The sequence below is a fragment of the Portunus trituberculatus genome, chromosome 41 (assembly GCF_017591435.1).
Source record: "Portunus trituberculatus isolate SZX2019 chromosome 41, ASM1759143v1, whole genome shotgun sequence".
NCBI classification, from domain to species: domain Eukaryota; kingdom Metazoa; phylum Arthropoda; class Malacostraca; order Decapoda; family Portunidae; genus Portunus; species Portunus trituberculatus.
The window spans coordinates 21895364-21922863 of NC_059295.1; the positions used below are offsets into that span (position 1 = coordinate 21895364).

A 27500-nucleotide genomic window follows, 5' to 3' on the forward strand; every position below is an offset into this window, starting at 1 on the left:
TATTTCAATCCCCCATATAAGTTTCTGAAGCTGTATAGAATCACCAAATAGTAAGCAGATTAAATATGGAAACGCGTCATGGTACTGAGGAGATTCACTGATTTAGCTACATCCTCATAAACAGATGTTGTAAATCAGCTGAGGAAAAAAAAAAAAAAAAAAAACTGTTGTGATGTATTGTTCCGGTGATTTTGTTTCTAAAGAGAAGGAAATAAATCTTACGGACATTGATACACGAGAACAGTGCAGTACAGTACATTATTGTTGTTTGTGGTCCACAGCCCGTGGTGTGAGGGTGGCCCGGCAGACTTCAGGTGCGCCCTCCGCCTTCCCCAATGGAGGGACAGTTCCCGTTAAGTTTGGAGGGGGCAGACCTGCTTCTCGGCCTAGCGTGGTGAGTTGGCTTAGGTTCACTTAGGCCTATGTCTGGTGTTTTTTACTGATTTGACCGGTCTCCTGGTGACTGGCTTGAGTTGCTTATTCAAACACCTGATGTAACTGTTGTTGGTGGCATCAGCCGGTAATGATAAGATTGATCTCATGAAGAATACCTTTCTTGTAAAAATCCTTGCCTGCATTAATTGTTATACACCTTGATTCAGTGTTTAATTGGATATATGAAGGTTATCGTCATCACCAATGTTGGTAAGGTATTAAAGTATAATCAAAAGCAGATACTTATACATTCACGTGATATACGTAACTCTGCAACTGTTTCCTTTGTTCTCCACCAGGGTGCTCTTATCAGCGACTCATCGGCCAGTAATCGCAACTCGCCTCCCCCCATCGTGTTCGGTCCCCGCCCACAACGCTTCCCCTCAACACGCCCACGCCCGCGTCCCAACCCTTGGTTTTTTAGAGGCTTCTGATCACAGTGTGTTTGTCTTCATAATCTTTAATTTATTAAGAAAATCTGTGCAACTTGAATGATGATTTTCTTTTCTCGAGTACCTGTTTCATGAAATGTTGAAATATTTCGAATAATGATAATTTGTTGGTAACCAATAAACGTATGAAATGTATGAACCTGAGATGAACACCACCTGAGTGACCAGTCTGGGCAGCGGTGCGTGTAAGTAGGAACAAAACGGTGTGAGGACAGCTGTGCGGGGATTCCCAGGTAGGTGTCTCGGTGTTGGCGACAGTGCAGGTGGTCATGAGCAACAAGGAAATGTGTGTCATGTTGTGATGCTGGAAGGATCTCCTCTGATTTGGACTTTTTATTAACAGCACACCGACAAAAAGATGTATAAAAACTGAAAAGAAGAGAAAAATGGTCAAGAAAAGTAATTACAATCAGTATTTGTGTCTTGTTTTAGGCCCTTCAGTACTGAGACGCATTTTTAGCGTGAGTTTTGTGTATGATTAGACCATTTTATTGACATTAGGAAGGTTCTATAGAGGTCAGAAAATTGATGGCCACAGTCTTCACTATCTTAATCCTCACATGAGTTTCTGAAGCTGTATAAAATCGTCAAATAGTAAGCAGAATGAATATGGAAACGCGTCCTGGTTCCGAAGGGATTAAGCATAGGAAGGTAACAATACTCACAGTCCATTGAGGATCTATTGAGGACTCTACGGCCGGCACACGACATGCAGCGTGGCGAGAGTGAGGAGGTTGGGCTTGCTGCACGTAATGAGTCTCGGGCATCACTGTGGTGAGTAACTCCGGCACAGCGTGTACTCAACCTTTGTCTCACCTTGACCATCTTCAGTAGTCTGTGGTGGAAATCATTCAGGTCCTCAAGAGTGGTTTCATGACTCTGGTGCTGGTGTAACAACAATTCTGCACCACTGATGGGAAGACGTGTCAGGGAGACCCAGACAAACTCTCTTTATAGCTGTAAGAATCCAAAGACCTCCAGAGCTTCCGGCGGACACTGCGAGTACATGTGATGACTTAACTCCAAGACCACGTGTGCTTCCTGACCTTCAGTGTCTCCATAGCTTGAAATAGGAAAATAAGAACATAAGAAGGTGTTGAAAGGTACAAGAAGTTATGAAGTCTACACGTAACACCTTCTACATGAAACAGATCTACCTGTTTCCACTTATCATCGTCATCCATGAATTTATGTAAGCTTCCTTTAATCCCTTCAGTACTGGGACTCATTTTCTACCATGAGTTTTGGGTATGATTAGACGACTTCATTTACATTCTAGGAAAGCTCTATGGAAGTCAGAAGATAATGGCCAGAGTCTTCACCATTTTAATCTCTACGTAAGTATCTGAAACTGTATAAAATCACCAAATAGTAAGCAGAATGAATATAGAAACTAGTCCTGGTACAAAAGAGGTTAATTCTCCGTGATTATATGAAATGTATTAACTTGAGATAAACACCATCTGATTCTTCGATATTCATCTACCACTCTGAGATTGTGGCATGGGATATCGTGGCATTAGTGTGAATCATGAAGAAATATAGCGAAGTGGTGGAGGGTCGCTCACCTGCCACACACACTCCAGGTTAGTGCTACTTTCTGCCGCCTGCTTTTACATTGACTCTCGGCTGAAATATGAGCAGTTATCTCACCTGACGGCCATTCCTGACTCACCACAGTGGGACTTTCCCGCGCTAATTTATTCTCACCTGAATTCCTAAAGCGCATCTTTCTTTCCGCCCACGTGTTGTTGTTTGTTGCTTGTTGTTGTTGTCGTTGTTTTTTGTGATGTTGGTGGTTGTTATAGTGGTGGTGGTGGTGGCGGTGGTGATCCTTGGAGCTGGTGACCTTTCGGAGAATTCAGAATTTTTCGGGAACGAGTCCTCCCCCTCACCACGTTGGCAGAACTAAAGACTTAAATGCTTCCACCAACCCACACACCGACCTCACTCCTTCCTCCCCTTCCCCCGTCATCACAGGCACATCTGAAATCTTACACACTGCATCGCATTAAATAACTTCTATTACTAATCTTCATCGCACAGACAGTACTAATCTAAATGTACATGTTCTGAGGACTCGGTGATAGAGGGAGGAAACAAATGAAAGAAGGACTATGGTGGATTGAAAAGAGAGTGGAATGGTTAAATGAAGCTATTAAAGCCACCAGTCTGTCAGGAAGTTGGTGACTGATGTGTGTTTGTTCCGGGGTTGAAAGGTGGAGTAAATGTGAGACTGGGAGACTGACTGAATTAAGTGTTTGGTGAATCGCCATTCATAGACCAAACTAGTGAAAAAACTTACGATATTTCCTTCTACTGATTCTGCTTCCCCATAAAGACTGTCGCTGCAGTGGCAGGGAACCATCTCTCAGCACGGAGGGCACAGCGGAGATGGCCGTCCCTGACATGACAGTCACACTTTCTCTAATGCAAAAGTTCATAAACCTTGATTTGCTTCAGCTTGATGTCGTGTTGTTCAGGATAAAGAAACAGCTCTGAGACAGTTCTTCACTCCTCCGTCCCCTGAACACACAATGATGACACTGTTATCAGGGAATGCTGGCAGTGTTGCTCTGCGGTTGGAATTGATTAAGGCACCAGCCACTTAGCACAAGGACCTCAGGTATATTTGTATCTGAACTGTATCGTAAACGTTTTTCTTGATTATTTATTTGATATTAATTTCATATGTTTTTTATTGTTTTCTTTGTGAAAAGATCATGGTTTAGAAAATATTATTCTACTATAGTGTCCCAACTAATATATTGTTTTCTCTTACAGAGGCGTATTTCTTGGGATAACTTAGCTATATTTTGCAAAGCTACCTCTCTTAGTTTTTATAACATCCGAGCCTAATTTCACCAACACACAGTCTGAATCAGTAGGTGAATGAATAGGTATCCATAATGTAAGTATGGGAGAAATCGAGGTGAGCCACAAATGATTCTGCATCTGCGGTGCATCACTGTTGATTTGAACACAAAAAGACGATCCATTTCAAGACATTATAGAAAGTGTTTTCTTTGGCTGAGCAACGTTCAATGCTTACTGTGAGGATGATTTTCTTCGCAACCTTCATGCTCTTTTACCTCTACAAATCTGTGACGATTAAACCTTTACATAGGGGTGTTTCGTTCAAGTAAAGTATCGAGCGGCTTCGAAACAGCAAACTGAAGCCATCCGACTCAGTCTGGCTCACTTTGGCTGCAACCAGACTGCTATTTCCGCTGAGTGGTGTTGACTGTAGATGTGAGTTGACCTCGATTTTGTGTCATACCAGTTTTATTTGTGGTAAGAGTGAAAAAAGACGAACCGGCGAATCCCTGCCTGATGCTGTTCTGCCGCCCCAGCAGTGGTGTGGAGAGAAGGTAATGAGTGAACACGTTGCTGTTTATTTCTTGTGTGTAGTGAAAGATCTGGCTGGTCGCCAGCTGTCATGACGCTGCTTGGCTGGGGAAACACAGCACAGAGTTGCCACATCATCATATGAAATATTTTTTTGTTTTTGCCTGTAATATATTTCAAGACTTCATTATTCATTTTCATCCATATCAGGAGAAGAGAATGTTCTTCGAAATGAGAGATTTTAAAGCTCGGACACTTGGCCATTGGCAGATTTTGTTTATTTCTTTATTTATTTTTTATGATGATGGCGGTAGTGGCGGCGTGGGTGTTGCCAGCGGCCTGTGTGCCCCAACAATGATTGTGCCATAGTCGTCTGGTATACAGTACTGTACAGACGGTTGATGAAGCAGCCTTCCCATCTCATTTTTATTTCAGCTACAGCGATATGTCAACCAAAGGGATTTTAATGCGCAGATATCACTGGCCAGAAGTTATGACGTGTTAAGGCACACCTCCTTCCTCAACCCCACTCCATGTCCGCCTCCCCATCTCCACTCCCTTCATGTTCTATGTTTTTCATCTTACACTCCCTCCCTATCACCTATATCCTAACAGCCCAATTCTCTCTCTCTCTCTCTCTCTCTCTCTCTCTCTCTCTGGTAGTTTAGAGTACTTTGTTAAAATTGTAATGACAGGAAAGCCTCGACACGAAACGTTGTGTGTGTGTGTGTGTGTGTGTATGGAGGATGAGTGGAAGAATGCAGCCCTTGATACGTGTCAGTTGTAGCTAATGACACCCACCAAAAGAAAAGTATGACAGAAGACGCTATTATTAGAGATATTGGAAAGAAAACTGCTTCATTAAGTAGGAAGCTGATTGTTCATGCATACCTCTGACCACTGGTCCTTAGTGCTGGGCTGACACAACACACCCCGGGATATGACGAGAGTTTCCAGTAGTTTTTAGATATAACTGGTACTCGGGGATTTCCACTTGGCTCATTTTTTATGTAGGAGGGGGAAAGGTGGTCAAGGGCAACAAAAAATAATAAGAAGGGGTTACTTAGTTGCCAGTCCCCTTGCAGATCTATCTATGTTGTTTGTAATTATCCAGCTTTCAATGAATCCCTTCAAGACTGGGACACATTTTTAGATAGAGATTTGTGTACGATTAGACCATTTTATTGGCATTAGGAAGGGTCTATGGAGGTCAGAAGATTAATGGCCACAAATCCTCACTATTTTAATCCCCCACATGAGTTTCTGAAGCTGTATAAAATCACTGAATTGTACGCAGAATGAATATGGAAACGTGTCATGGTGCTGAAGGGGTCACTGCCACTTACTCATCACTATCTTGGTCACAATGATTTGATACTGATTTACCACAATTTTAGTACATAATTATAAAACTTGCCTTTTTTGTCATGGATGGTCATAGCTATTATATACTTTTTTCTAGATGTGACTTTGCAAACAGGTCTCTTTTCAATGCACAGCTGTGGGGTGACGCTGACGCATTGAGGGTGAAAAGTGTGTAAAAAAAGTAATTTCCTGAGAGGTTCCTTTCTGGTAGCCATGTCAGACACCCAAGGGCACACACACACACACACACACACACACACACAGCGTAGTGTGGTGGTTAGCACGCTCGACTCACAATCGAGAGGGCCGGGTTCGAATCCCGGCGCGGCGAGGCAAATGAGCAAGCCTCTTAATGTGTAGCCCCTGTTCACCTAGCAGTAAATAGGTACGGGATATAACTCGAGGGGTTGTGGCCTCGCTTTCCCGGTGTGTGGAGTGTGTTGTGGTGTCAGTCTTCTCGAAGATCGGTCTATGAGCTCTGAGCTCGCTCCGTAATGGGGAAGACTGGCTGGGTGACCAGCAGGCGACCGTGGTGGTGGTGAATTACACACACACCGTGTAAAGTAGTGGTTAGCACGCTCGACTCACAATCGAGAGGGCCGGGTTCGAGTCCCGGTAAGCGGCGAGACAAACGGGTAAACCTCTTAAATGTGTGGCCCCTGTTCACCTAGCAGTAAACAGGTACGGGATGTAACTCGAGGGGTTGTGGCCTCGCTTTCCCGGTGTGTGTTGTGTGTTGATGTGGTCTCCGTCCTACTTGAAGATCGGTCTATGAGCTCTGAGCTCGCTCCGTAACGGGGAAGACTGGCTGGGTGACCAGCAGACGACCGAGGTGAATTACAAGAACAGTTCCAAGTGTCCCATCAAAAAGGCTAAGTCCACCCTAGAAAATTAGTAAAAGAAAATAATAGCTGTTAACGGAGAGACTATACTAATTTTTGCAATAACTTTTCTTTTTTTAATTTATTTATTATTATTTTTTTATTGAAACTTAACGATGTCCTGTCAGATACGGTCGATATATATAAGGATACATGTCTAAGAGCCACAGTGCAACAAATATCCGCTGTACTCTCCTGACAGACACCGATACAGCAGCTTAGCCTTTTCAGTACTGGGACACATTTTTACCATGAGTTTTGGGTACGATTAAACGATTTTATTGACATTAGGAAGAGTCTATGGAGGTCAGAAGATTGATGGACAGAGTAGTCAATATTTTCATCCCCACATAAGTTTCTGAAGCTGTATAAAATCGCCAAATAGTAAGCAGATTAAATATGAAAAACACGGCATGGTACTGAAGGGGTTAACTATTCTTGTTACACCCATAAATTGATGAAGTGGTCTGGTATATTCATCTACTGTGGCTCTTTTCTACCTTTATTGAAAAAAAAAATATTAAATGGAAAAAAATGGCGGTATTTATTTATTAGAGCACATATTTTTATGGCGTGAGAGAGAGAGAGAGAGAGAGAGAGAGAGAGAGAGAGAGAGAGAGAGAGAGAGAGAGAGATTTCCTATGATAGTTTAATGGGTAACAGAGGCTCTGGTAAGGACAAATTAGTGTGTGTGTATATCTAACTTCCGTCATGAATATAATCTTGCAAATATTGACCTTTATCTTGATGGTTTGGTCTTATTTGCTTATCTAATGTTGACTGGGACGAGTGGCAATCTTTTTCTTCTTCCTCTCATCTCTATTCTGGCCGGCTTCCTCTCTTGTATGAATATAAATAAATGAATAAATAGCATAGAAACCGCACGGAGAACTTACAAACTATGAATGAATGACTTGCAACGCTGACAGACACACATGTGGGACACCGCGCTGCCTTCAGACTTACCAGCAAATTTTTTTTTTTTTATGTAAGAGGAAGAACTACCAAGGGCAAAACAATGAATATTAGAAAAAAAAAAGGCCCACTAGAATTGTAGTCTCCATAAAAGATTCAAAAGAGTTAGTTAAAATGCAGGAAAGAGGATTAAATTTGTAATCTAAATTGGCATGTGAATTTTTGCTCCCAATAACTCTACTCTTCATGTGATAGAGACTTGCAACTCCTCCCAAATAATAGAGAATACGCGAATATGGGACACTTCGATCTGCCTGCAGACTGACCAACACATGAAGGAAAGGCGGTTAAATTTGTCATCATCTGAAATGGTATGTGGATTTTGCTTCCCAATAACTCTTCTCTTCATGTATTTTTTTTTTTATGCAGAAGGGGAAACTGGACAAAGGCAACAACAAAAAAGCTACAAAAAAGGCCTACTTTTTTTTTTTCATTTATACCATGTAGACTTTTTCACGAAAATTTATGGGGTAAAGGAGATACTTTTTGGGTACCTCCTATCTCAAGGCCCACCCGCTAGGAAACCCTTGCCCTGAGTGAGGAAGCCCAACCTACACTCGGACCGTGGACAGGATTCGAACCAGAAAACCCCTCGGACCCCAAAGCACGCATGGCTACACTGCACCAAGGCGGCCCCAGTTCCCTTAAAAAGTAATAGCTTTAACCGAAAGTCTGGGGCAAATGTCTTGAAACGTCCCTCTTAACCCCTTCAGTACCATGACGTATTTCCATATTCACTTTGCTTACTATTTTGTGATTTTATACAGCTTCAGAAACTTACGTGGGGGGATTGAAATAGTGGAAGACTGTGGCCATTAATCTTCTGACATCCACTGACCCTTCCTAATGTCAATAAAATGTTCTAATCGTAGACAAATCTCAAGGTAAAAATCTGTCCCAGTATTGAAAGGGTTAAAAGAAGTCAAGTGGTAGGAAGATGAAAATACTCGTACAGAAGCAGGCAGAGAGTTCCAGAGTTTACCGATGTTATGTTATGGTTATGTCACTCCACGTGTTTACCAGACTTACACTCTACAGTAACATGAATTAAGTCTGCCGTCCTATGTAAGCTTCGCGAGGCTTCGCTATTTGAGTTTTATAATATCCCCACCACTGGATTCAACTGAAGCTAACCCACTTGCGCCCGTCACAACCCACGCCACCCGTCCGCCATTGTTAAGTGCCCCCACCGTTCAGCGAGTGACAGCTGCCTTAATGATAAACATGGTCCAACACTCAGCTGATCTTCCCAATGTACGTGATTTATTGGCAGGTGGTGATTTGGTTGCCTGTGTGTGTGTGTGTGTGTGTGTGTGTGTGTGTGTGTGTGTGTGTGTGTGTGTGTGTGTGTGTGTGTGTGTGTTGCTTGGCGAGGCTGGTGGTGGTGATGGGTGTGGACAGAAGGGCGCGGTGCATGCTGGGTGTTCTTTACCTCGCTCAGTTCATAAACTCTGGCTTAATATTACTTATGTAGCGTTGCATCAAATGAAATGAGAGTTAGGTATACTCATTGTAAATTTTCTCCTTCATAATTTGTAATATTTGTTCGTTATTTACATACTTTTTTTATTCGTTTTCATTGTCTGCATCAAATGTATTGGTAATTTATGAATTTTTAAAGGGCTATACATAACTGACCGAGAGAAAAATAGAAAAAATTTACGCTTCGCAGTTCGGTGGGGATGTGATGTGAGGTGCTAGAGTAGAGGGTGCATGTGTCGGAGTTGGTGGCGCAGCAGAGGGAAGGGTGTGTGCTGTAGGTCAAGCAGGAAGACTCGGTAAGGGGGTGTGTATCGGCCCCTCGTCCCTTAGTTTCGTTAGCTGCAGCAATCTCGTTGTCTCGTGCCTCGCAGTTATGTCTAATTGAAGAATTCTTAAGTTTTGAATAAAAGAATGTAACGGTGCAAGGTGCGAGTGGCTGGTGTTGAGTGTTTCGATGGTTAGACAGTCACTTCCTTTATCTAACATCAAACAAAAAAGATAATCAGTCGAGCCGGAGTTTAATTTTCTTTGGATTACTTTTCACGTTGCTTCTTATGCAAGAGTTCTCCAATTTAATCAGGTGAGTGTGGGCGGGTGGACGGGGACGCCGGGCTGGATCATTTGCATGTTGTGGTCACCTGTGCGAGCGTCGTGCATGCCTCCCCTCCCGTCCTCTGGGAACTGCTGCCTCTTATAGCCACACTAAATAGATGGAATGCTTCTCGTCTCACCGAAGGGAACTTTGGCAGTGATATTTTATTTTGTTGTGTTTTACTTTCTACTTTTCATATTTTCTTACTTTTGTCTGTTGTTGAACAGAAGTTTTCACAAAGACGCAGCGTGCGGCGCGGCTGCTGCCACCAGACTGGGCAGTGTGCGGTGTGTGCCACTGCATGTGTGGGTCATGGTGTTGGGATCAAACTGAGTGCTGTAACTCATTGCTTGAAGAATTTTTTTTGCGTGAAGTATATATTATCGTTTTGTCTTATACTGCATGAGGCAACTTGTACAAGATTTTAAAGATGTTATTTATTCTTTTTACCACTATTACTACCGGTACTGCTTGAGTAAGGCCGAGGTGTGCGGTGACCGATGTAAAGCCAGGCTCTTTCCCTCTCGACATGGTGCTGCCTTGTCACTGTGAGGAGGAGCTTTATTGTTCCAGTGAAGCAACGGACACATAACAATTACTTTTATTTCCAGCCGTTGCACTGTTCTTAATTTTCCCCGTGTTGCTGCTGATGTTCTCGGGGAGTATTTCCTTGCTGTGTTATGAGGAGGCCGAGTCTGACGGTGCCTCTTACTGGCACCCGGGGGGAGGTGAGGCGGTGCTCCCTGCGAGCTGCAGGGAACCTCTCTTGTGTCTGGGAGGAAAAGAGGCGTGAGGGAGTCTTCGCGGCATCTCCCGGAGTTGTGGAGGCTGCAGTTTACTCTGTTCAGGGCTCATTCAGAGGAAAAGGATGGGAAGAGGTTCACTTGAAGCAACTAGACGTGAAGTGCGTATGCCCCGCTCGTGAGAAGGTTTCACTGCCCACGCAGGAGCCATGACGACTCTCCCCGAGCCACCAGGCAGTCCAGCCCTCCTGGCCACCCTGGATCACACACCCACCACCTTACTTGCCTGCCGCCCCTTGTCTCCCGGTCACGCCCCTCCCTGCATGCCCCTTCATCCCACTTGCTTTTCTTAACCATCTCCTGAGTATCACCCAGCTGGCGCCCCTTTCCTAGTCAACCCCTGACCACTTTTCTGATGTCCCCCTCCCATCCCCCTTCCCGTCCGTGGCCAGGCACGAGCACCACCGCGGCGCACATCCACCTCTCTCAGAGCAGCCATACACTAGTGTCCCCATCTTGAAATTAACAGTGAGGCCGTTTACATAACATTAAGCGCTATCCTGGAGCATTAAGAGCATGCTAGACAAATGACATTAGCATTTTAAACTCGTGGTTATCCCGCGCCGGCACAACCTAGGTACAGAAACTTTACAGCTCGGGGGGAGATATGATAATGATTTTCCCGCTGTACCCCGGAACATTGTGTTTTAGGTGGCGTTTTCTTGGCCGCCTGGAACTCATTTCGAGGAGGCTCCGCTCGCGACAAATATCATCACTCGTCGCCGCGCTTAAGGTGAAGGTTCAGCGTTTGTGTTTAAGATAAGGAACAAATGCCTCGATTGATGGAAAAAAAAGAGAGAGAGAGAAAAAAGAAACGAAAAGAAAAGAAGCGGTGATATTTGCTACCAACGTAATGTAGGATGATGAAACAAAGCGAAAAGGTAAAGCACAATGACACATGAAAGAGGAAGATAAAAAAAAAAAAGAGACAAATGTGCACATTGAATTTCACCATGTTCGGAGAGGAAGGGGAAGGGAAGAGGGGGAGGGGGTGAGGGGGGGAGGGACCTGCTGGAAGTGGGAGAGTAGGAGAGAGAGAGAGAGAGGAAGAGGGAAACGAAGGAGAGGCAGGAAGGGAGCTGGGAGGAAAGGGAGAAGGCGGGAGAAGGCATGGATGGAGGAAAGAGAGAAAGGAGGAGAGAGGAAGAAGAGTAGAGTAAGAGGAGGAGGAGGAGGAGGAGGAGGAGAGGAGGAGGAGGAGGAAGAGCACCCCACCAGACTTGCTCTTCCTTTTTCAGTTGTTGCGGTTGTGCGAGAGTAACGAGCAGCGTCCCGTTACTTACGACGCGACCCAAGTTACGAGGCGTGTTTACTTACGACTCACACTTACGATCCTTGGTAACTTACAGCGGCCCGTTATTAACACGAGATACCCGCCATGAAATTTCATCAACGTTAAAAAAAAAAAAAGAGTGTAAAGGAGAGAGAAAAAATATGAAAAAAGAAATGTGAGTGTAATGAACAGATAAACATACATTTCTTACCCTCTACTTTATTTTGATGTGGGCTATACCTACCTCCTCCTCTCCTCCCCCTCCCTCTATCCCTCCCCTATCAAGCCTTTCCCCCTCTTCTTCCTTTTGACCATCATGTCCACTACCTCTTCCTTCCTTATCACTCCCTTCACTAACCATCTACTCGTCTTCCTCTTCCTCCTCTTCTTCCTTGTCTCCTCCCTTTTCCCTGTCAGGTCTCTCCCTTCCTTCACGGTCCTTCACTTCCTTCCTGACCTTTCTCTTCCGCCTGACCTGCTCCCTTCTTCCCGAACTCTTCATCCTACGCTGACTGCTGCCACTCTCCTGCTCACACGCCGCCTCGTCATCCTTCCCTCTTTTTGATTAACTTTTCATGTCATTATGTTGCCGTTATGGGACTGGCGTGTGTGTGTGTGTGTGTGTGTGTGTGTGTGTGTGTGTGTGTGTGTGTGTGTGTGTGTGTGTGTGTGTGTGTGTGTGTGTGTGTGTGTGTGTGTGTGTGTGTGTGTGTGTGTGTAATTCACATCGGTCGCCTGCTGGTCACCCAGCCAGTCTTCCCCATTACGGAGCGAGCTCAGAGCTCATAGACCGATCTTCGGGTAGGACTGAGACCACAACTTACTCCACACACCAGGAAAGCGAGGCCACAACCCCTCGAGTTACATCCCGTACCTATTTACTGCTAGGTGAACAGGGGCTAAACATTAAGAGGCTTGCCCATTTGCCTCGCCGCGCCGGGACTCGAACCCGGCGCTCTCGATTGTGAGTCGAGCTAACCACTACACTACACGGTGTGTAGTGTGTGTGTGTGTGTGTGTGTGTGTGTGTGTGTGTGTGTGGGAGTGGACGTGTGTTAAGGCTGTGTTTTGCTCGGTCTTGTCCCGCTGTGTTCACTCCACACGTCTGATTCATGGCCGGGACAAAAGCATGCAGGTGTTTCAGATGCGCGGCTAAATGTGCTGCAGTGCCGGAAAGGAGAGAGAGAGAGAGAGAGAGAGAGAGAGAGAGAGAGAGAGAGAGAGAGAGAGAGAGAGAGAGAAATTGATTTTGTGTAATTCATGATTAGATTTGCAAACAGCTACGGCGGCGGGATGTTTACGGCCGGCCTGAAGAGCCACGGTAGTGTTTGAGCGTCGCCCTGAGATGTTGGCGCGCCTTTCTGATCTGAGGCGTGAATAAACGAGTTACAGAGTTAACAAATTATGAAGAAAACATTTATTTACATTCGCAGTTAAAAACAACTTGGCTGAGATGCAGAACGGCGCAAAAAGTGTGACATTAGTGTGAGTGATGAGCGAGTGGCGGCCTTTCCGGATGTTGGGTGGACGAGCAGTACTGACGGGTACAGCGAGGCAGCAGAGTCAAAACAAAGAAGGTGGAAGGCGAGGAAATGTGTGTCATAAAGAGTGTTGGCCACTGCAGCTCCGCGCCAGACGACAATGGAGACTTCACACGTCTCTCAGTGTGGCCACACCCTCATGCCACACACAAAAGGATACTCGAGGTCGGACATTTAAAAATATGTATATAACTTTCAAAAACTTTTTAATTACCATCACATCTCAAGTTGCTAATGGCCGGCTATGAAAATATCTTTACTTCTCTTGGCAGCTGGCGAGTTTTAGCACGTCTGTATGTGTGTGTGTGTGTGTGTGTGTGTGTGTGTGTGTGTGTGTGTGTGTGTGTACCGTGGCGGCCAGACTGCCGCTCCTTGAAGGGTGTCCTCGCAATGCAGATCGGAGGAAGTTATTGGTTAGTGGCACACCGGCACACGGCACGCCAGCCGCGACGTGAAGGACACGAACGTGGCGCCCACACACAAAGAAACACTCGAAAAAGTGTGGCATTTTCTGTCCACTTACACACACACACACACACACACGTGTGTGTGTGTGTGTGTGTGTGTGTGTGTGTCTCACAGTTTTATGGGCCGTCTTGATGGGGCGGCGTGAAACAAGTGCGCGGCGCTGAGCGTCATCGAGGCGGTAGTGGGTCCGGAGTGGAGGCTATCCTGCTTTTACTCTCCCTTCGCCTTCCCACCTCGCTAGGAAAAAAAAATCTTTGAACGTTGCAACTCTAAAATTACGACAAAAATATTCACATTAAGCTTCGCAGGAACTTTCATTAACATCGTAAATCTTGGACTAATCTAGTAACTGTACTTCACTTTGAAAATTTAATCTTCCGTTCGATTCCTTAGTATTCCTGGCAGGATATGGGGCCTCGTGCATGCCACGGGAGCCTCACCAGGGCAGGGGCAGGAGGGGGGCGCTGGGTGCCTCTCGGTGGAGGCGCGCTGGCACGCCGGACGCCACCGGGAAGAATGACTGCGGGTGAGGGAGTGAGGGTTCGTGACCGGCGCTGTGAACCTGACGAGCAGAGGAAATAATTGTGTCGCTGCGTTGTGCATCCCAGATGTCTCTCCTGTACACTGTGGTTAGTGGCTCTCCGCCTGATGGCGCTCCCGAGACACGCTCTTTTGAAAGCAGAGACAACCATTGCTGCTCTCTCTCTCTCTCTCTCTCTCTCTCTCTCTCTCTCTCTCTCTCTCTCTCTCTCTCTCTCTCTCTCTCTCTCTCTCTCTCTCTCTCTCTCTCTCTCTCTCTCTAACCAAAATGTACGGTGCTTCACTATTCATTATATTCACAAATCATCCTCGTGCGGCGGATGTGGATGCGGATTGAAGTATTCAGCAAGACACGTACTCGTACGAGCGTCTGCCCAGCGATGGAAAACGAAGCACAGGAACACCCAGTGTAGTACAGGATGGAACGCTTCTGATAAACACAAACATTTCTTGAGGCTTTCTTACCCGTCGTGCATGCTTGAAACGCAAGATTTACTGCCAGTGCGTAGCTCCCTACCTGCTGCCATGGCGCGACCACTGAATGTCACACGCTGGAAATAATTATATCATCAACGAATGGAGAAGTAGATTATGAAGAATTCTAAGAGACAAAAATATAGATGGAATGATAGATAGATAAATAGATAGATAGATAGAGAAAGATAGATAAATAAATATTGAATATAAATACCCTTTAAAAATAACAATGGTGAAAAAAAAGAAAAGTACCAGTGATTAGAGGAGCAGAATACGAACTGAGTGATCCCCAAGAGTTGCCCTGCAGAGTGGAGGGAAAACAAACATAAGGCCAAGACATGGAACCAGAAACCTTATGCTTATACATTTATTTATTTCCATCCTCCATAACCTGTTGCCAAAAAGACTCCGGCCACCACACACCACACTCGCCCTTTTGTCACTGTGTAGTCGCTGCGCTGTGCTTGTCTTCCGCCATGTCTTGTTTCTTGGCTCATTAAGAATCTGGAGTCGTCAAAATCCTCTCCAGTCTGGCCTGAGAGTGATAAGGACTGTAAAGGTGCAGTGCATCACGAGGCGCCTTATCGTGGCGGTGCTCAGCGGTGGCGTGTTGCCTCTCCAAGCGTGTCGCGTCTTGATGTCAGGAATGGCACCCTTGAGCCGCACCACTTGCAGGGCACCGCGGTGGAGGAAGGCGGGCATCACAACTAGTCCATTTTAGGCAGAAAGAGGCGACATTTTCCAAGGTCTCTCGCAGCTGTTACTGAGCCATTGTGTTCCCTGTGAGGCGCACCATCACGGCGAGCAGCGGCTGGCGTTCCGGCGTCCTCTTTGGCCAGGATGGTGTGCTGTGCAAGCCGCCGCCGCCGTTGGTGTGCTCAGGAAAATAACGCAACGATGAGTGCACATTGCGTTGCGAGGCAAATGCCTAAGAATACCGCAAGAAGGAAATAGTAGCAGAGAAAGAGAAGTTGTAGGCGAGGGGAGATAAGGGACTGAGGAGAAAGAAGCATGTGGAGGAGTGGGGGTGACAGGCGTGGTGGCAGTAAGAGGCAGCGCGGCCCGCCACCCCCAGTATTATGCTGTGTTATTGGAGGCTCCTGTTTAGCATAGAAATGGCGACGCTACCTGATGGACTGCCGTCACATTGTCTCATAATTTACGCTTAAATCGGTCAAAGGACGGTCTCCCCTGCCTGAATGTGGCGCTCACGGCCCCGGGCTAAGCCGTTACTGACTTGTGCTCCCAGAATAGCAATATGCCCGCCAGGAATTAATTGTACAATACACGCTTATACATGCAAATGATGGTTTGTTTAAGCACACATCTGAAGGCGTTTTCTTAATTGTTATGTGTTCTTGTGTGGCGTGCAGGAGAGGCCGGGCCGCCACTACCCGTGTAAATCCCTCCTGAATGTGTCGTTATTCCTTATTAATTTTGCCAGAAAGATGCGGGCCCGTGAACGTGTAATTAAAGGTGGAGACTCTTGGAGGAAGGAAACACTAGTTCCTCTCTTCTTCACTTCTATCTCTTCCTTCCTCTTTGCTCCCCTGCTCTTCCTACTCCCTCCGCTCCCATCTCTCCTCACCCTCCCTCCTCGTTTCTTTCCCCTCCGTTCCTCCCGCTGTGGGAAGACGGCCAAGGGAGGGCTTTGGAGGCGACAGGGCGAGCGAGAAGCACTTGATAATAAGCATATTTCGGGGACTGTCTGCCTGCTGTCGGGAATTTAGCAGTAACTCTGATCAGATCCCGGCGTCGGCTTCACCCCGCCGGGATAAGGCCTCTGATGTCCCAATTCGCCTAGACTCCCCAAAATTACAATGTCCCATCCAATTCCAGGGACCGCAGGCGCCGCCCCACTTGAACAACTGTGGGGGCGGGGCGGCGGTCCCCGGGCGGCCCACACACTCTGCCTGATAAGTGATAATAAATGTCTCGCATTCTAGCTGTGGTTTTCTCAGACTTTGCTGAAATTAAGTGACAGTGTTATTCCGTTCATCTGGAGGAGGTGAGGAGGGCTGCCGCCGCCAGAGTGGTGTGTGTGACGCCGCCGTAACGCACGACGGGGAGGCTGTGAGGGCAAAACTTGAACGAGTAAGGGTGACACATGTTTTCCCGCGCAAGAGACGTCATGGAAGAATTTTTGAGGCTCATTGGCATCAGTGGCTTGGTTCTCCGTGAAGAGGCGGCGAACCGTACGTAACTTGTGGGTGTGGGCGGAAAAATCAATGTCATTATAGACTTTTGGACACAGTTAGGCCGCGACGCTTCCCTGGTGGAGTGTGGTGTCGAATTCTGTGGCGAGAGATCACGGGTGGCTGTCCGAGAGGGAGGGAAGGAAGGAGGGAGGGAAGGAGGGAGGGAGGAAAGATAGAGAGGGAGGGAGAGAAAGCTTTGTATTACCCCGCGCTCATGTCGTGAGTGGCTCTTTCACTATCATCATCATCATAATCCTTATCATCATCATTATCATTATCGTCGTTGTCATTTATTTGTTCCCTTTGTCGTTGTTGTTGTTGTTAGTGGTGGTGGTGGTGGTGGTGGTGGTATCTTGTTTGTTCCTTTGTTCCTCTCTTCTTCTTCTTCTTCTTCTTCTTCTTCTTCTTCGTTCGTTGTTGTTGTTGTTGTTGTTGTTATTTTCCTCTTTTTCTCCTTTATCTTTGACCTCTTTTACTTTCTTTCTCGCTACTTCTCTCTTTCCTTTCTTTTCTTGTTCTTCTTTCCTCCTCCTCCTCCTCCTCTTCTTCCTCCTCCTCCTCCTCCTCCTCCTCCTCCTCCTCCTCCTCCTCCTCCTCCTCCTCCTCCTCCTCCTCCTCCTCAGTTCTGATTTGGCCGCTTATTTATACAGAGAGAGAGAGAGAGAGAGAGAGAGAGAGAGAGAGAGAGAGAGAGAGAGAGAGAGAGAGAGAGAGAGAGAATTTTTCCTTTCTTTGCAGTATGTATGGAAGAAGTCTGCAAAACAATCCCATCCACCTGCCTGGGAACTCATTAGTGGCTAAAGGTTACGCCCTGTTGTGTTTCTATTTTCTTATCGTCAATATTAGAACGTGTTTCGGAGATGAGGCGTATTGGTACCAGTCACACGGGGCACGTCAGAGTTGCATAGCTGGATGTGGCTGCCTGAACATCATCCGAACAGATATTTTGGGTTCCTGAAGAGACCGCACGCAATATGAGAACAATCAGGACAGCAACATAACACGATAAAGAAAGAAAAGAGAGAGAGAGAAAAAAAGACGAAAAAGACTTGTACTGCAATGTCTCTTATACAATTCCACTGATTATCGAGTTTAGTGGCGTGGTTTTATGATCTCGTCAGGAAGTGGAAGGAGTGACACAAGAAACACCCGCACGTCAGAGATCAAGGAAGACAGACTCACCGACGCACATGAAATACAGCGTGGCAGGCTTCCGCAGGCTTTATGTATTGGGTTGTGTGTTGTTTGCAATGAAGGAAAGCAAGGACAATTTAACTCCTCATCAGCATAATACAAGCTTTCCTCGTGTACATAAGGAGCGGTTGATGTTTTTGGAGCGTCCTTTGCTTAACTGTTTATGAGGGTGAGCGACACCGGGGCTAAGGTAGTGAGGATAGGTTATTGTGTGTTTAGTCATGCAATAAAAGACAGGGTAAGGAAAAGCTCACGATATGGAGTCTCGCACTGTTCATTCAGCGGCAGTGGGGGCATTGCTCCGCCTTTGTGTTTGACCCACAGGAGAAGTGTGTCTCCTGCAGGAAGAATAACTTCAGAAAACTTAAAGTCTGGCCGTGAAAAAGTGGTTGAGGGCACGAGCACTTGGTAGGTGGGAGGGTGAGCGGGTGAAGGTGGTGTGTGGTGACACGTGACGGATGGCGGCGGCGTGACCCAAGGTTGCGATCCGCGCCCGGGCACCGCCTTCACTTCGTGGGAACCTTCACTTCTGTGTAGGTGACTCGTTGAATATTGTAAGTTAGAATTTTTGTGAAAAGAGTAGGTTTAATAAGTTTAAAGTGTATTCATTTTCCCAGCAAGGCATCCTTTCAGTGTGCCGCCCTGGTCCTCACCGCTGCCGTGTCAAGAGAGCAAGACCGCGAGCCCCGAGTCCGCCTCCCCGTCGCCGTCTCCCTCAGTGGCGTCAGGGCGCAGTAATCTTGCCTCATCCCAAGCATTCTCATGTCGAGATACACTGATGACATTATATGAACCTTAAATTAAATAACTTTTAAAACATAATAAGTGTAACATATCAGGGTGGTAAGGGTCGTCCCCTGGTGACATAACACCCCATCACCTTTTAAGGTGTCGCCCATCCAGCTGTACATAACGCCGCCATCACGCAGGTTAGGGCCCTCATCCACTACCCTGATGTCCTATTAGGCGGAAGGAACTTTGAATGTGTCCATAATTCTCAACCTTTTACCCCGGAGTTTTACGAAGTAATTATTTGTCTTAATATTAGCGTAAGTTAGAGCGGGTGAGTGAGGCTGGCGTTCACTCAGGTGGGGTCGTTGGCGGTGATGCACACCGCCGCCCTCGCCTGCACCACTGGCCCGCCCGCCCTGCCTGTCGCTAAACTTCCTTGCCAAGTACCTGCTGTAAACTTTAAAACTTTTCTGTGTTGCCTTGCCAACTTTTGCATCAAGAATTTTTCTTTATGTTCTACATGTTGATTTATTTTTTCACTCTGCACTGTGGCACACATTGCAGAACACTGGTGACACCTCGGTGCCTCATCTTGCTGCCCACGGCTCACGGGCGCGTGGGACACCTCGGGGCGGGCCGGGGCAGCGATGCTCATTCCGGTATTCACCGACACCCATTTGTCAACGTCCTGCCGACTGGATCACATGCGGCTAATTTATGATGGCAAGGAAACTTTAGAGATGTATCAGAATATTGATACATTCCGTCATTCCTCGCTCATACGCTTTATTTCACTGCGGCGAGATATTTCAGTGGCGGCCCGTCAGGGCGGAGCGTCAGCCGCCACCCATCCATCAGCCGCGGGCTGGATGGCCGCCCGCCCTGGATGGCGTCAACCGTCTCTGGCCCATAAGTCTCCATAAAAGTGACGCTCGCATTTGATTTACAGGCAACGTCTGGCCATTAAATGTGTCGGAGTGAGGGAGGCAAGCATCCGTCAGAGGGGAAATGGCCCTAGGGAGTGGTACCACACCAGTGCTCCTCCCGCGCCTCTCCAGGCCCCTCCCCTCCTCCCCTCTCCATCTCTTTCTTTTTTACCTCTCTCTCTCTCTCTCTCTCTCTCTCTCTCTCTCTCTCTCTCTCTCTCTCTCTCTCTCTCTCTCTCTCTCTCTGATCACTCTAGAGGCAGTAATACGTCACAACACGTTCACGTTTCTATGTCCGCCACGCAGCCCACCCGTGATTATGCCAGGGTAAGGGCACCGCTCGGCACCGCTCACTCACTCACACACACACACACACACACACACACACACACACACACACACACACACACACACACACACACACACACACACACACACATTGACATAGTATATACAGTTGAGCTCACAAACGGCCGCAAGCCCGCAATGTTGATACTGTGACTGCCTGCCATCACATCTCGCCGCCAAGGCTGGACAGATTTTAGAGGAGCACCCTTCAGTGGCCAGCCAGCGTGAGCTAGAATGAGGCTGTTCAGAATAGTACACGTTTGGAATTAAATAGGACGAATTGAATGTTTCGGTGAGGAGTGAAGAAATGTGCAAAGTGCGGGAGTGTGGTAACAGTGGTGGCGGTGGCTTCGGGCGCCACCACTCACGCCCGTCACTGGAGAGGAGGAGGAGGAGGAGGAGGAGGAGGAGGAGGAGTTGGGGGGAGTCTTAGTGAAGGGGAAGGCGGCGTCCTGGAGAGGGAGAGGCGGCGTGGAGGGGGAGTCGCCCCAAGTCGTCCTGTACCACATTATCCGCTTTGTTTATGTAACGCGCCCCCTGATTGGTCGAGTTGCCGGCGAGCCCTCATACCTAACCCATTTTTTCTCCTCATAGTCGGTGTTTAGCTGTGGCGTGGCTGTTGGTGGAGGGGGCGTGGGGGTGCCGGGGATAAGGGGCGTGGAAGGGGCCACGTCCAGGTCGCGAGAGAGGGAGGAATGGGATGGGAAGTGCGTGAATGATGCAGTTTTTCTCTCAGCGACCAGACTGCGCGGCGTCGAAATCGTCAGCGTGGAGGCAACACAGAGGAATGTACGTAGAGTGTATCGTTGTTGTCTGGCGAGGCGTGAGGGCGGCGGGAAGATGCTGCTCTGTGGCCTAGAGCTCTGAGCCGGCAAGGAACAGCTGCTGAGAAGAGTTCGATCGAGCGTTCCCTGAAGGCGGCGGGAGGGTCGGCCTGCTGGTGCTTAGGCCTGCTGCCTGCTGGGTAACGCTACTCCCTCCCTCCCTCTCTCCGTCCCTCCCTCCCCTTTCCTTACCCTCTTCCAGCCTCCCATTCCATCACCCCTACCTCGGTGCCCCCCCTACGCTCTGGCGTCCTCAGCCTCTAGTTACATTTAGTGGGCGGCAAGGCAAGTTTAAGAAGGCGCCTTGATATCATTCCGGGGCTTCCGAGGATCTCTTTAGGCTTACTTGTCACACAGCACCGACCCTCGCAACGTGCTGCCTCGGTGCCGCCCGTCGCTCGTGTCTGTCTTGCCTCAGTGTCATCTCAAGTGGACACTTCTGGACCCTGATCTTTTCCCCGTCAGAGGATATGATTTAGTCATATGCGTTGACGTCGCTACCTCAGCTCTGGGCTCCTGAAGTTATTAGATACATTGTAGCGCAGTACCAAAGTTACTATTAACACATTACACGGTGGGAAAAAAATTACTTAGCTTGCTAGAAAAAAGGAGACCACCTCTAGTGTTAGTTGCCTTACGGTGATGTTCATTGTCCTCTTGAGTCCCAAACGCCATTACCAAACTTTCGTAATAATAATGTCGTGAATCCCACCGAGTGTCCTGCATCTTTGTGGGGGAGCGAGGCGCAGCGTGCGGACAGCGGCTGTGGAGGCCAGGCGCTCATAATGACGGGGTTTCCTGCTTTCATAATGACGGCGAGGGTCCCCGTCACGAGGTCCACTAATATTAATACCATTCCTTTCTCGCCCTCATCTTTGCGCTGTCACATGCAATGCCCGGCCTGACACTGCCACCAGGTGTGCGACCAGACTGATGGGGGGAGGGGGGCAGGTGAGGTAGAGGAAGATCGGGGTGTTGCTGTGTAGGTATTTTCCTGCATTGTTCTTAGTGTGGCCATTTATTTTCACCATGAGTGTCGATGAAAGCGTTTTACGTGACACATCTTGGAGTGGCCGAGTGACTTTACGCAACGCACAGCAAAGAACAAAAAGACTCCAAAGTTGAATTGTTTTGGTCCTCACTGAGTGTTGCTGTGATCTTGTACTGGGATCTGTATGATACTTAGGTGTTCTGAATCCTCGTCCATCTTCTCATGAATAACGTCCGTATAATAAGAAATTTGGCTATTACATCTTTAACTTTGTGTAAAATGTCGCACCACCACCACCACCACCACCTCTCTCCCTCTCTCCCTTCTTCCCTCCCTCCCTCCCTGCTTTCATCCATCCCTCCCTATGTCCCATCCCTAACCGCGCCCGCCGTCCCTGTTTGCGGCCCATCATAGTTTACCTTCCCGCTGAAAATCTGCATTACCATTGTAGGGAGCTGACGTCAGAAGGGGGAGGCTGAAAAAAAAAGGTGGCTGGGGCGGGAGAAATTCAGTGTGAGGGGAAATGTAGGGAATGTGACCCAAATATGACCCACGTGACTCCCTCTTTCTTTCTCCTCAGGTCAGTTGTGGCGCCTTTGAAATGAACCAACTCTGCAATGACAGACCGCAGTTACCCTGAAGAACTTGAGGAGCTCAGGGAACTGTGCGGCAGGGAGGTCACCGCGTCTGTGTGGCCTTGGTGATACAGTGAAGGGCGAGAGCTGGTGCAGGCAGTCAGTGTAGGAGGAATGAGACAAGGTGAGGCAGCGGAGGCAAGGGATCAGATCAGCTGCACGAGGCCCCAGCATTGGCCTCGACGTAGGTAAGTACCAGAGTCAGACTCCACTTGAGCAGCCTTCCAGTGATGTTAGGGTCACTTTTACGCCTGAAAGTAGGTATAGGTAGGGCAAGGTGCGCTGTCGTCTTAACCCCTTCAGTGCTATGATGTGTTTTCGTGTTCATTCTTTTTACTATTTGGTGATTTTACACAGCCTTAGAAATTTATGTCGGGATTAGAATAGTGAAGACTCTGGCCATTAATCTTCTGAGCTCCATAAATCCTTCGTAATGTAAATAAAATCGTCTAATCATACCCAAACACAGGGTAAAATTGCTTCCCAGTACTGAAGGGGTTAACAGGTCCAGGTGAGAATGAGACGCGTGTCAGGATGTAGTGAATGCTGCAAAGGAAAGGTTCTGTGATCGTGTCTGCTTACATTTCACCTTATGCACGCTGCTAAACTAAACTGGCCAGCTCTTTTTTTTTTTTTTTCCAGAATTCCTTCCCATAATATTTCTATAAGGGATTTATTTGATTTTTTCTTTTATTTTCATTTTGTTTGTGCCCTTGACCAAATTCCTTAACATTGGGGAAATACAGATTATGCTTGTATTTTCTTTATATATGTTCATGTTGGACGAGGATCGTTTGCTGGGCGAGTGGTTGACGTGAGGAGCATCTCAACACATCGCAGGCCTGCCTGTACTCGCTTCCACGCAGCCACGCCCTCCCGTCCACACACCATTGTACGTACCAGACGGGAAGACACACGCGTCACTTTTTCTTCTCTTCCTCGCTTTATTAAGGAGTAAGAAAGCCTGCTTACAGTTTGAGTGCCTGCGAGTCAGCTGCAGGGTTCTGGGGAGGGGAGGGTGGTGGCGGGGCCTCATCACATCTCTGTTCGTTAAGCTTGTTACACACTCGTTCCCTGTAGTAATTGTTATGAATCGCCATATTATCATCCTCTTTCTTTATCACGGGATTTCCGTAAGACCTCGTTAACCCAACATATTCTCTGGCCCGAAATCCTCTCAACCAAATATTTCGCAAAGGGTTCCCAGCATTGCAATTTCGGTCCATCAGTTTTTATTAAGAACTTCTTGATAATGCAAGTTTAGCGGGAGCGAGGCAGGTGTAGTGTTTCTGGGTGTGAGCAGGTTAGCAAGTCTCAAGGCTGAGGGGAAGCGACGGGCCGTCTCCCCCAAGACCCAAGTGAGGGGAGCAGCCTAATGAGCTAGGACCGCCTGAAACCCGACCCGTGTACCTCGAATATTCATCACTAGTCGAGCGCTAATAGCATTTGTTCATTTTAATTCCCGACTCTCACTTTGCCTGCACAAACTCCCGTTTTCTGCCGCGTCCTCTCAGGGCCGCCTTCGCCCCTGTGTCACCCCGCCACTAGGACTGTTTTGCAGCACCAGGCCGTTGTTATGAAGAGCGCGAGGCCCAGGATAACCTACCCTCTGTTTTTATGGCATAAGGTCGAGTATAGCGGGAGAGGGTGGCGGTAATCTCTTCTGCAGGAGGGAATGTGGCCGGGTTGATGCGAGGTGGCAGACGCGAGGCGACCTGCCTGTTTGTATCTGGCGGTGGCGACGGCGCCCTTCATGGGTAATGTGGCCCGCTGGGGTAATTGTTCCCAACCCCCTACAAACTTTGTGTCCCCCGCGGGGGCCTTGGGGAGGGAGACGGCTTGAGGGATCTTTAATGGGGAGAGTGGAGCGTGGGTGGGTGGGGGAGAGTCCGCGATAGGCTGACAAAGGGGAGGTTACCTTGAAGGAAGAATATACTACGCCACACTTACATGAAGCTCTTGCACACAGAGAATGTAAAGATTGTTTTCTTTACACGAGAAACAATGGGACAGTGGAGGAGGGAGAGAGAAGCGCTCGCCTCCTCGCCTCCCCTCCCATCCCCTCTGCCGCCTCCACGCTCTGCCAGCCGCCCCCGCCAAGTAATAGAGAATAATTTGTTGGTTTCTATCAGCGACCAGCCGCTCCTCGCGTCCCTATTTCCTGGGCGTGGACCGCTTGCCTCACACGATAGTACTGGCCGCTCCAAGTGAATAGCCATCTGGGTAACAAATGCTCAGGGTAACATGATTAGGTGTTGCCTTCTCCATGTATATAAATTTGTGGTCTCCGCTCCTGAATAATGTATATGACGTGTTTCAAATGAGGTGGTTGGTCCCTCAGAAATATAACGTTATTTATCTATTACTTTTTGTGTACCTTGTCTCCCTGCGCGTGGCCACTCACTCTGGCGGTGTTGAGTGTTGCGCCGTGCATTGCCTTGTCTGTGCTGGGTGTTGCGTAGTGTCCTGCCCGTGTCCTTCTCTTACCCCCCACTCCCTATTCCCCTCCCTCACCCCTGCCTCCCGCCACCACCATGTAGACACCTGCGCCTAACTGATGGAACCAATACCTGCCTCACCTGACAGACAAGCACATAATTACAGACTGATGTATTTACAAATGACTTTATGCATTATGAATAAGTACCAAGTAGTTTTTGACAAATGACACCTACAGTATTCTAAATTAACCCATAATTTGATAGTTTGTAATGATAGTAATAATGATGACGGTGATAATAATAATAATAAATGATAACGATAATAGTAACAATAATCATCATCAGCTTCCGCTACTCCACGGGTAAAGACAGCATAAGGCAGAAGGTAAAGATAATTAAATGGCTTACTCGAATTCACTCACGTACTTTTCACTCTTTTAGTACCATGCTGCGTCTTCACATTCATTCTGGTTACACTGGCGATTTTATACAGCTTCAGAAACTTATGTGGGGATTAAAACAGTGAAGACTCTGGCCATTAATCTTTTGACTTCCATAGACCCTTCCTAATGTAAATAAAATCGTCTAATCATACCCAAAAGTCACGGGAAAAATGTGTATCAGTATTGAAAGGGGTTAATGGATTGATAGTTCGTGTGTCAGGCCTTCATAGTGAGGGGGGAGTGAGAGATGGAGGACACGGTACACTAATAACTACGTATAATAACCTAAGTATTTACAGGGTGGTATGGGATTACTGCGCTTGTCAGAGCAGACCATGCCTCCCATTGCCATTGCCATTCACTCCTTTCTGAAGTGTTCCTTGGGTGGTGCCAAGAGTCAGCTACCATCTTCTTCCTTGCATGTAAGTGATCTCTGTGCTTACTGTATAGTTGTTGTGGGTGTTTGAGGGAACACTGAGTGAAAGTTTGCACCGATCAGTGGTCAGTGCGAATCATGGAAGGAATAATGAATGGCCCGAGGGGAGGACGTTTTAGTTGAGTGTGACTTCCAACAAGGCATGACACCAACTGCCTGCTGTCGTAAAGGGAGGGGCGGAGCGCGGGTAGAGGGCAGGACATGGCAGGGCAGGGCAGGGCAGGGCAGGGCAGGGCAGGGCAGGCCAGGCCGGCAGCCGCCTCCGCTGCCGTGCACCATAACCATTAGTAGTCACGCGGCATCTGGCGCATCTGGTTTTCTGACTTTTGAGTTTCATAGCACACTGGTCGCTATTTTCCGCTACGTAGCTTTTAAGCGGCACTTAGCATTCTCTATGGAATTTTCTCCAGCCCAGTATGTGAAACTCGGAGTGGCCAGGAGGACGAGAGACCTGCGCCGACCTCACTCGGCTTCTTTTCCGGCGAAGGTAATGCCCGAACTTGTCGGCTCAAAAACACTTTAGCTGCAGCGTAAACTGCTGTTGTACATTCAGGACCGGTTTGGTCACGGAGCAATGGCTAAAGCTTTCAGGTTGAAATGATCAGTAAGTGTGAATACTTGTCAGTGGCCTCTCTATTTCGACATTCATAGGACACCGCTTTGCTCTCAGGCCAGGAGCAACCCTGGTCTCTGCCAGAATTTTCTGCTTTTTCTTTTTTTTCATATATTTGTAATAAAAGGAAGTCTGCAGCTGAACAGGAAGGTGATGCCTGGGACTGTGGGAGGCAGTTTTTATAAACTTTTTTTTTATCGCAAAAATGTTTCACCAAGTAATCTCACTAGTTTTCCTTTTTACTTCTGAATGGTGTGTTGTGTAATGCTGCGCTAATCTCCTGAAAGCACACCCTGTAGTGGCAGGATTGACACAAACTTTTTAATTGCGCCTTTTCACTTCCAATGCTGCGGCTCACTAACGTAACGCTCATATTACCAAACACTTGTACCGAATACTGATAAAAGAATGATAGAGAACTTTTTCCAAGGAGGTTTCCCTGTATCCAGTGACAGTATTACTATAGTGTACTCTTACCGCTGCTCCTCCCGCTCCCCCCACCCACCCTCCTGTCATCACCGTGGAGACGTCTGTGTCCGACTGGTGAAGCCAACACGTGCTTCACCAGGCAGGTTTTTACGGTACAAATGAAAAAAAGGAAACATCGATGGCAACCCGTCAGGTCATCTCTGTGGCTTTTGAAAACCGTCCTTGTTAGAGTTAAGCGCGTAGGAATAATGGTCTTGGTGGGAGCGAAGGTGTAGTGAACGCTGGGGTAGGTGACAGATGATTAACGGGAACATAAGCACGTAGTTGACTCTAAACCTTTCAACGACGTGTGGATTACAGCTGAAGGGCAAGACTGGAACACATGTCGCACACACACACACACTCTCTCTCTCTCTCTCTCTCTCTCTCTCTCTCTCTCTCTCTCTCTCTCTCTCTCTCTCTCTCTCTCTCTCTCTCTCTCTCTCTCTCTCTCTCTCTCTCTCTCTCTCTCTCTCTCTCTCTCTCTCTTTCATTCATTCACCATCTATAGCACTCAGCATCCCTCGTTCACCACCGCCCTTATCACCACCGCTCACCACCACAACCACCACGCCTCCCTACCATTACTTACAGCGCCATCATCACCACCACCACCACC

The 27500-nt window shown here is 47.6% G+C and overlaps 1 protein-coding gene and 1 long non-coding RNA gene across 4 annotated transcripts in view; both read left to right on the forward strand.

Annotated features, from left to right (window-relative positions):
• LOC123516811 overlaps positions 1–1022 on the forward strand; it is a 2402-nt gene extending 1380 nt beyond the window's left edge. For both annotated transcript variants that reach the window (XM_045276495.1, XM_045276496.1), the window contains exons 3-4: positions 282–394; positions 735–1022. In XM_045276495.1, coding sequence (XP_045132430.1) covers positions 282–394; positions 735–869 — 248 coding nt within the window. In that variant the 3' untranslated portion in view covers positions 870–1022. The remainder of the gene's footprint in view (positions 1–281; positions 395–734) is intronic.
• A 3101-nt stretch (positions 1023–4123) lies between these two features.
• Positions 4124–27500, forward strand: part of LOC123517063 — a 176072-nt gene continuing 152695 nt past the window's right edge. The window contains exons 1-3 of one of the 2 annotated variants that reach the window (XR_006678382.1): positions 4124–4258; positions 22426–22668; positions 23269–23372. This is a non-coding gene — a long non-coding RNA (uncharacterized LOC123517063). Of the gene's footprint in view, positions 4259–22425; positions 22669–23268; positions 23373–27500 lie in introns of those variants that run through there. The other variant, XR_006678381.1, reaches the window with a different exon arrangement.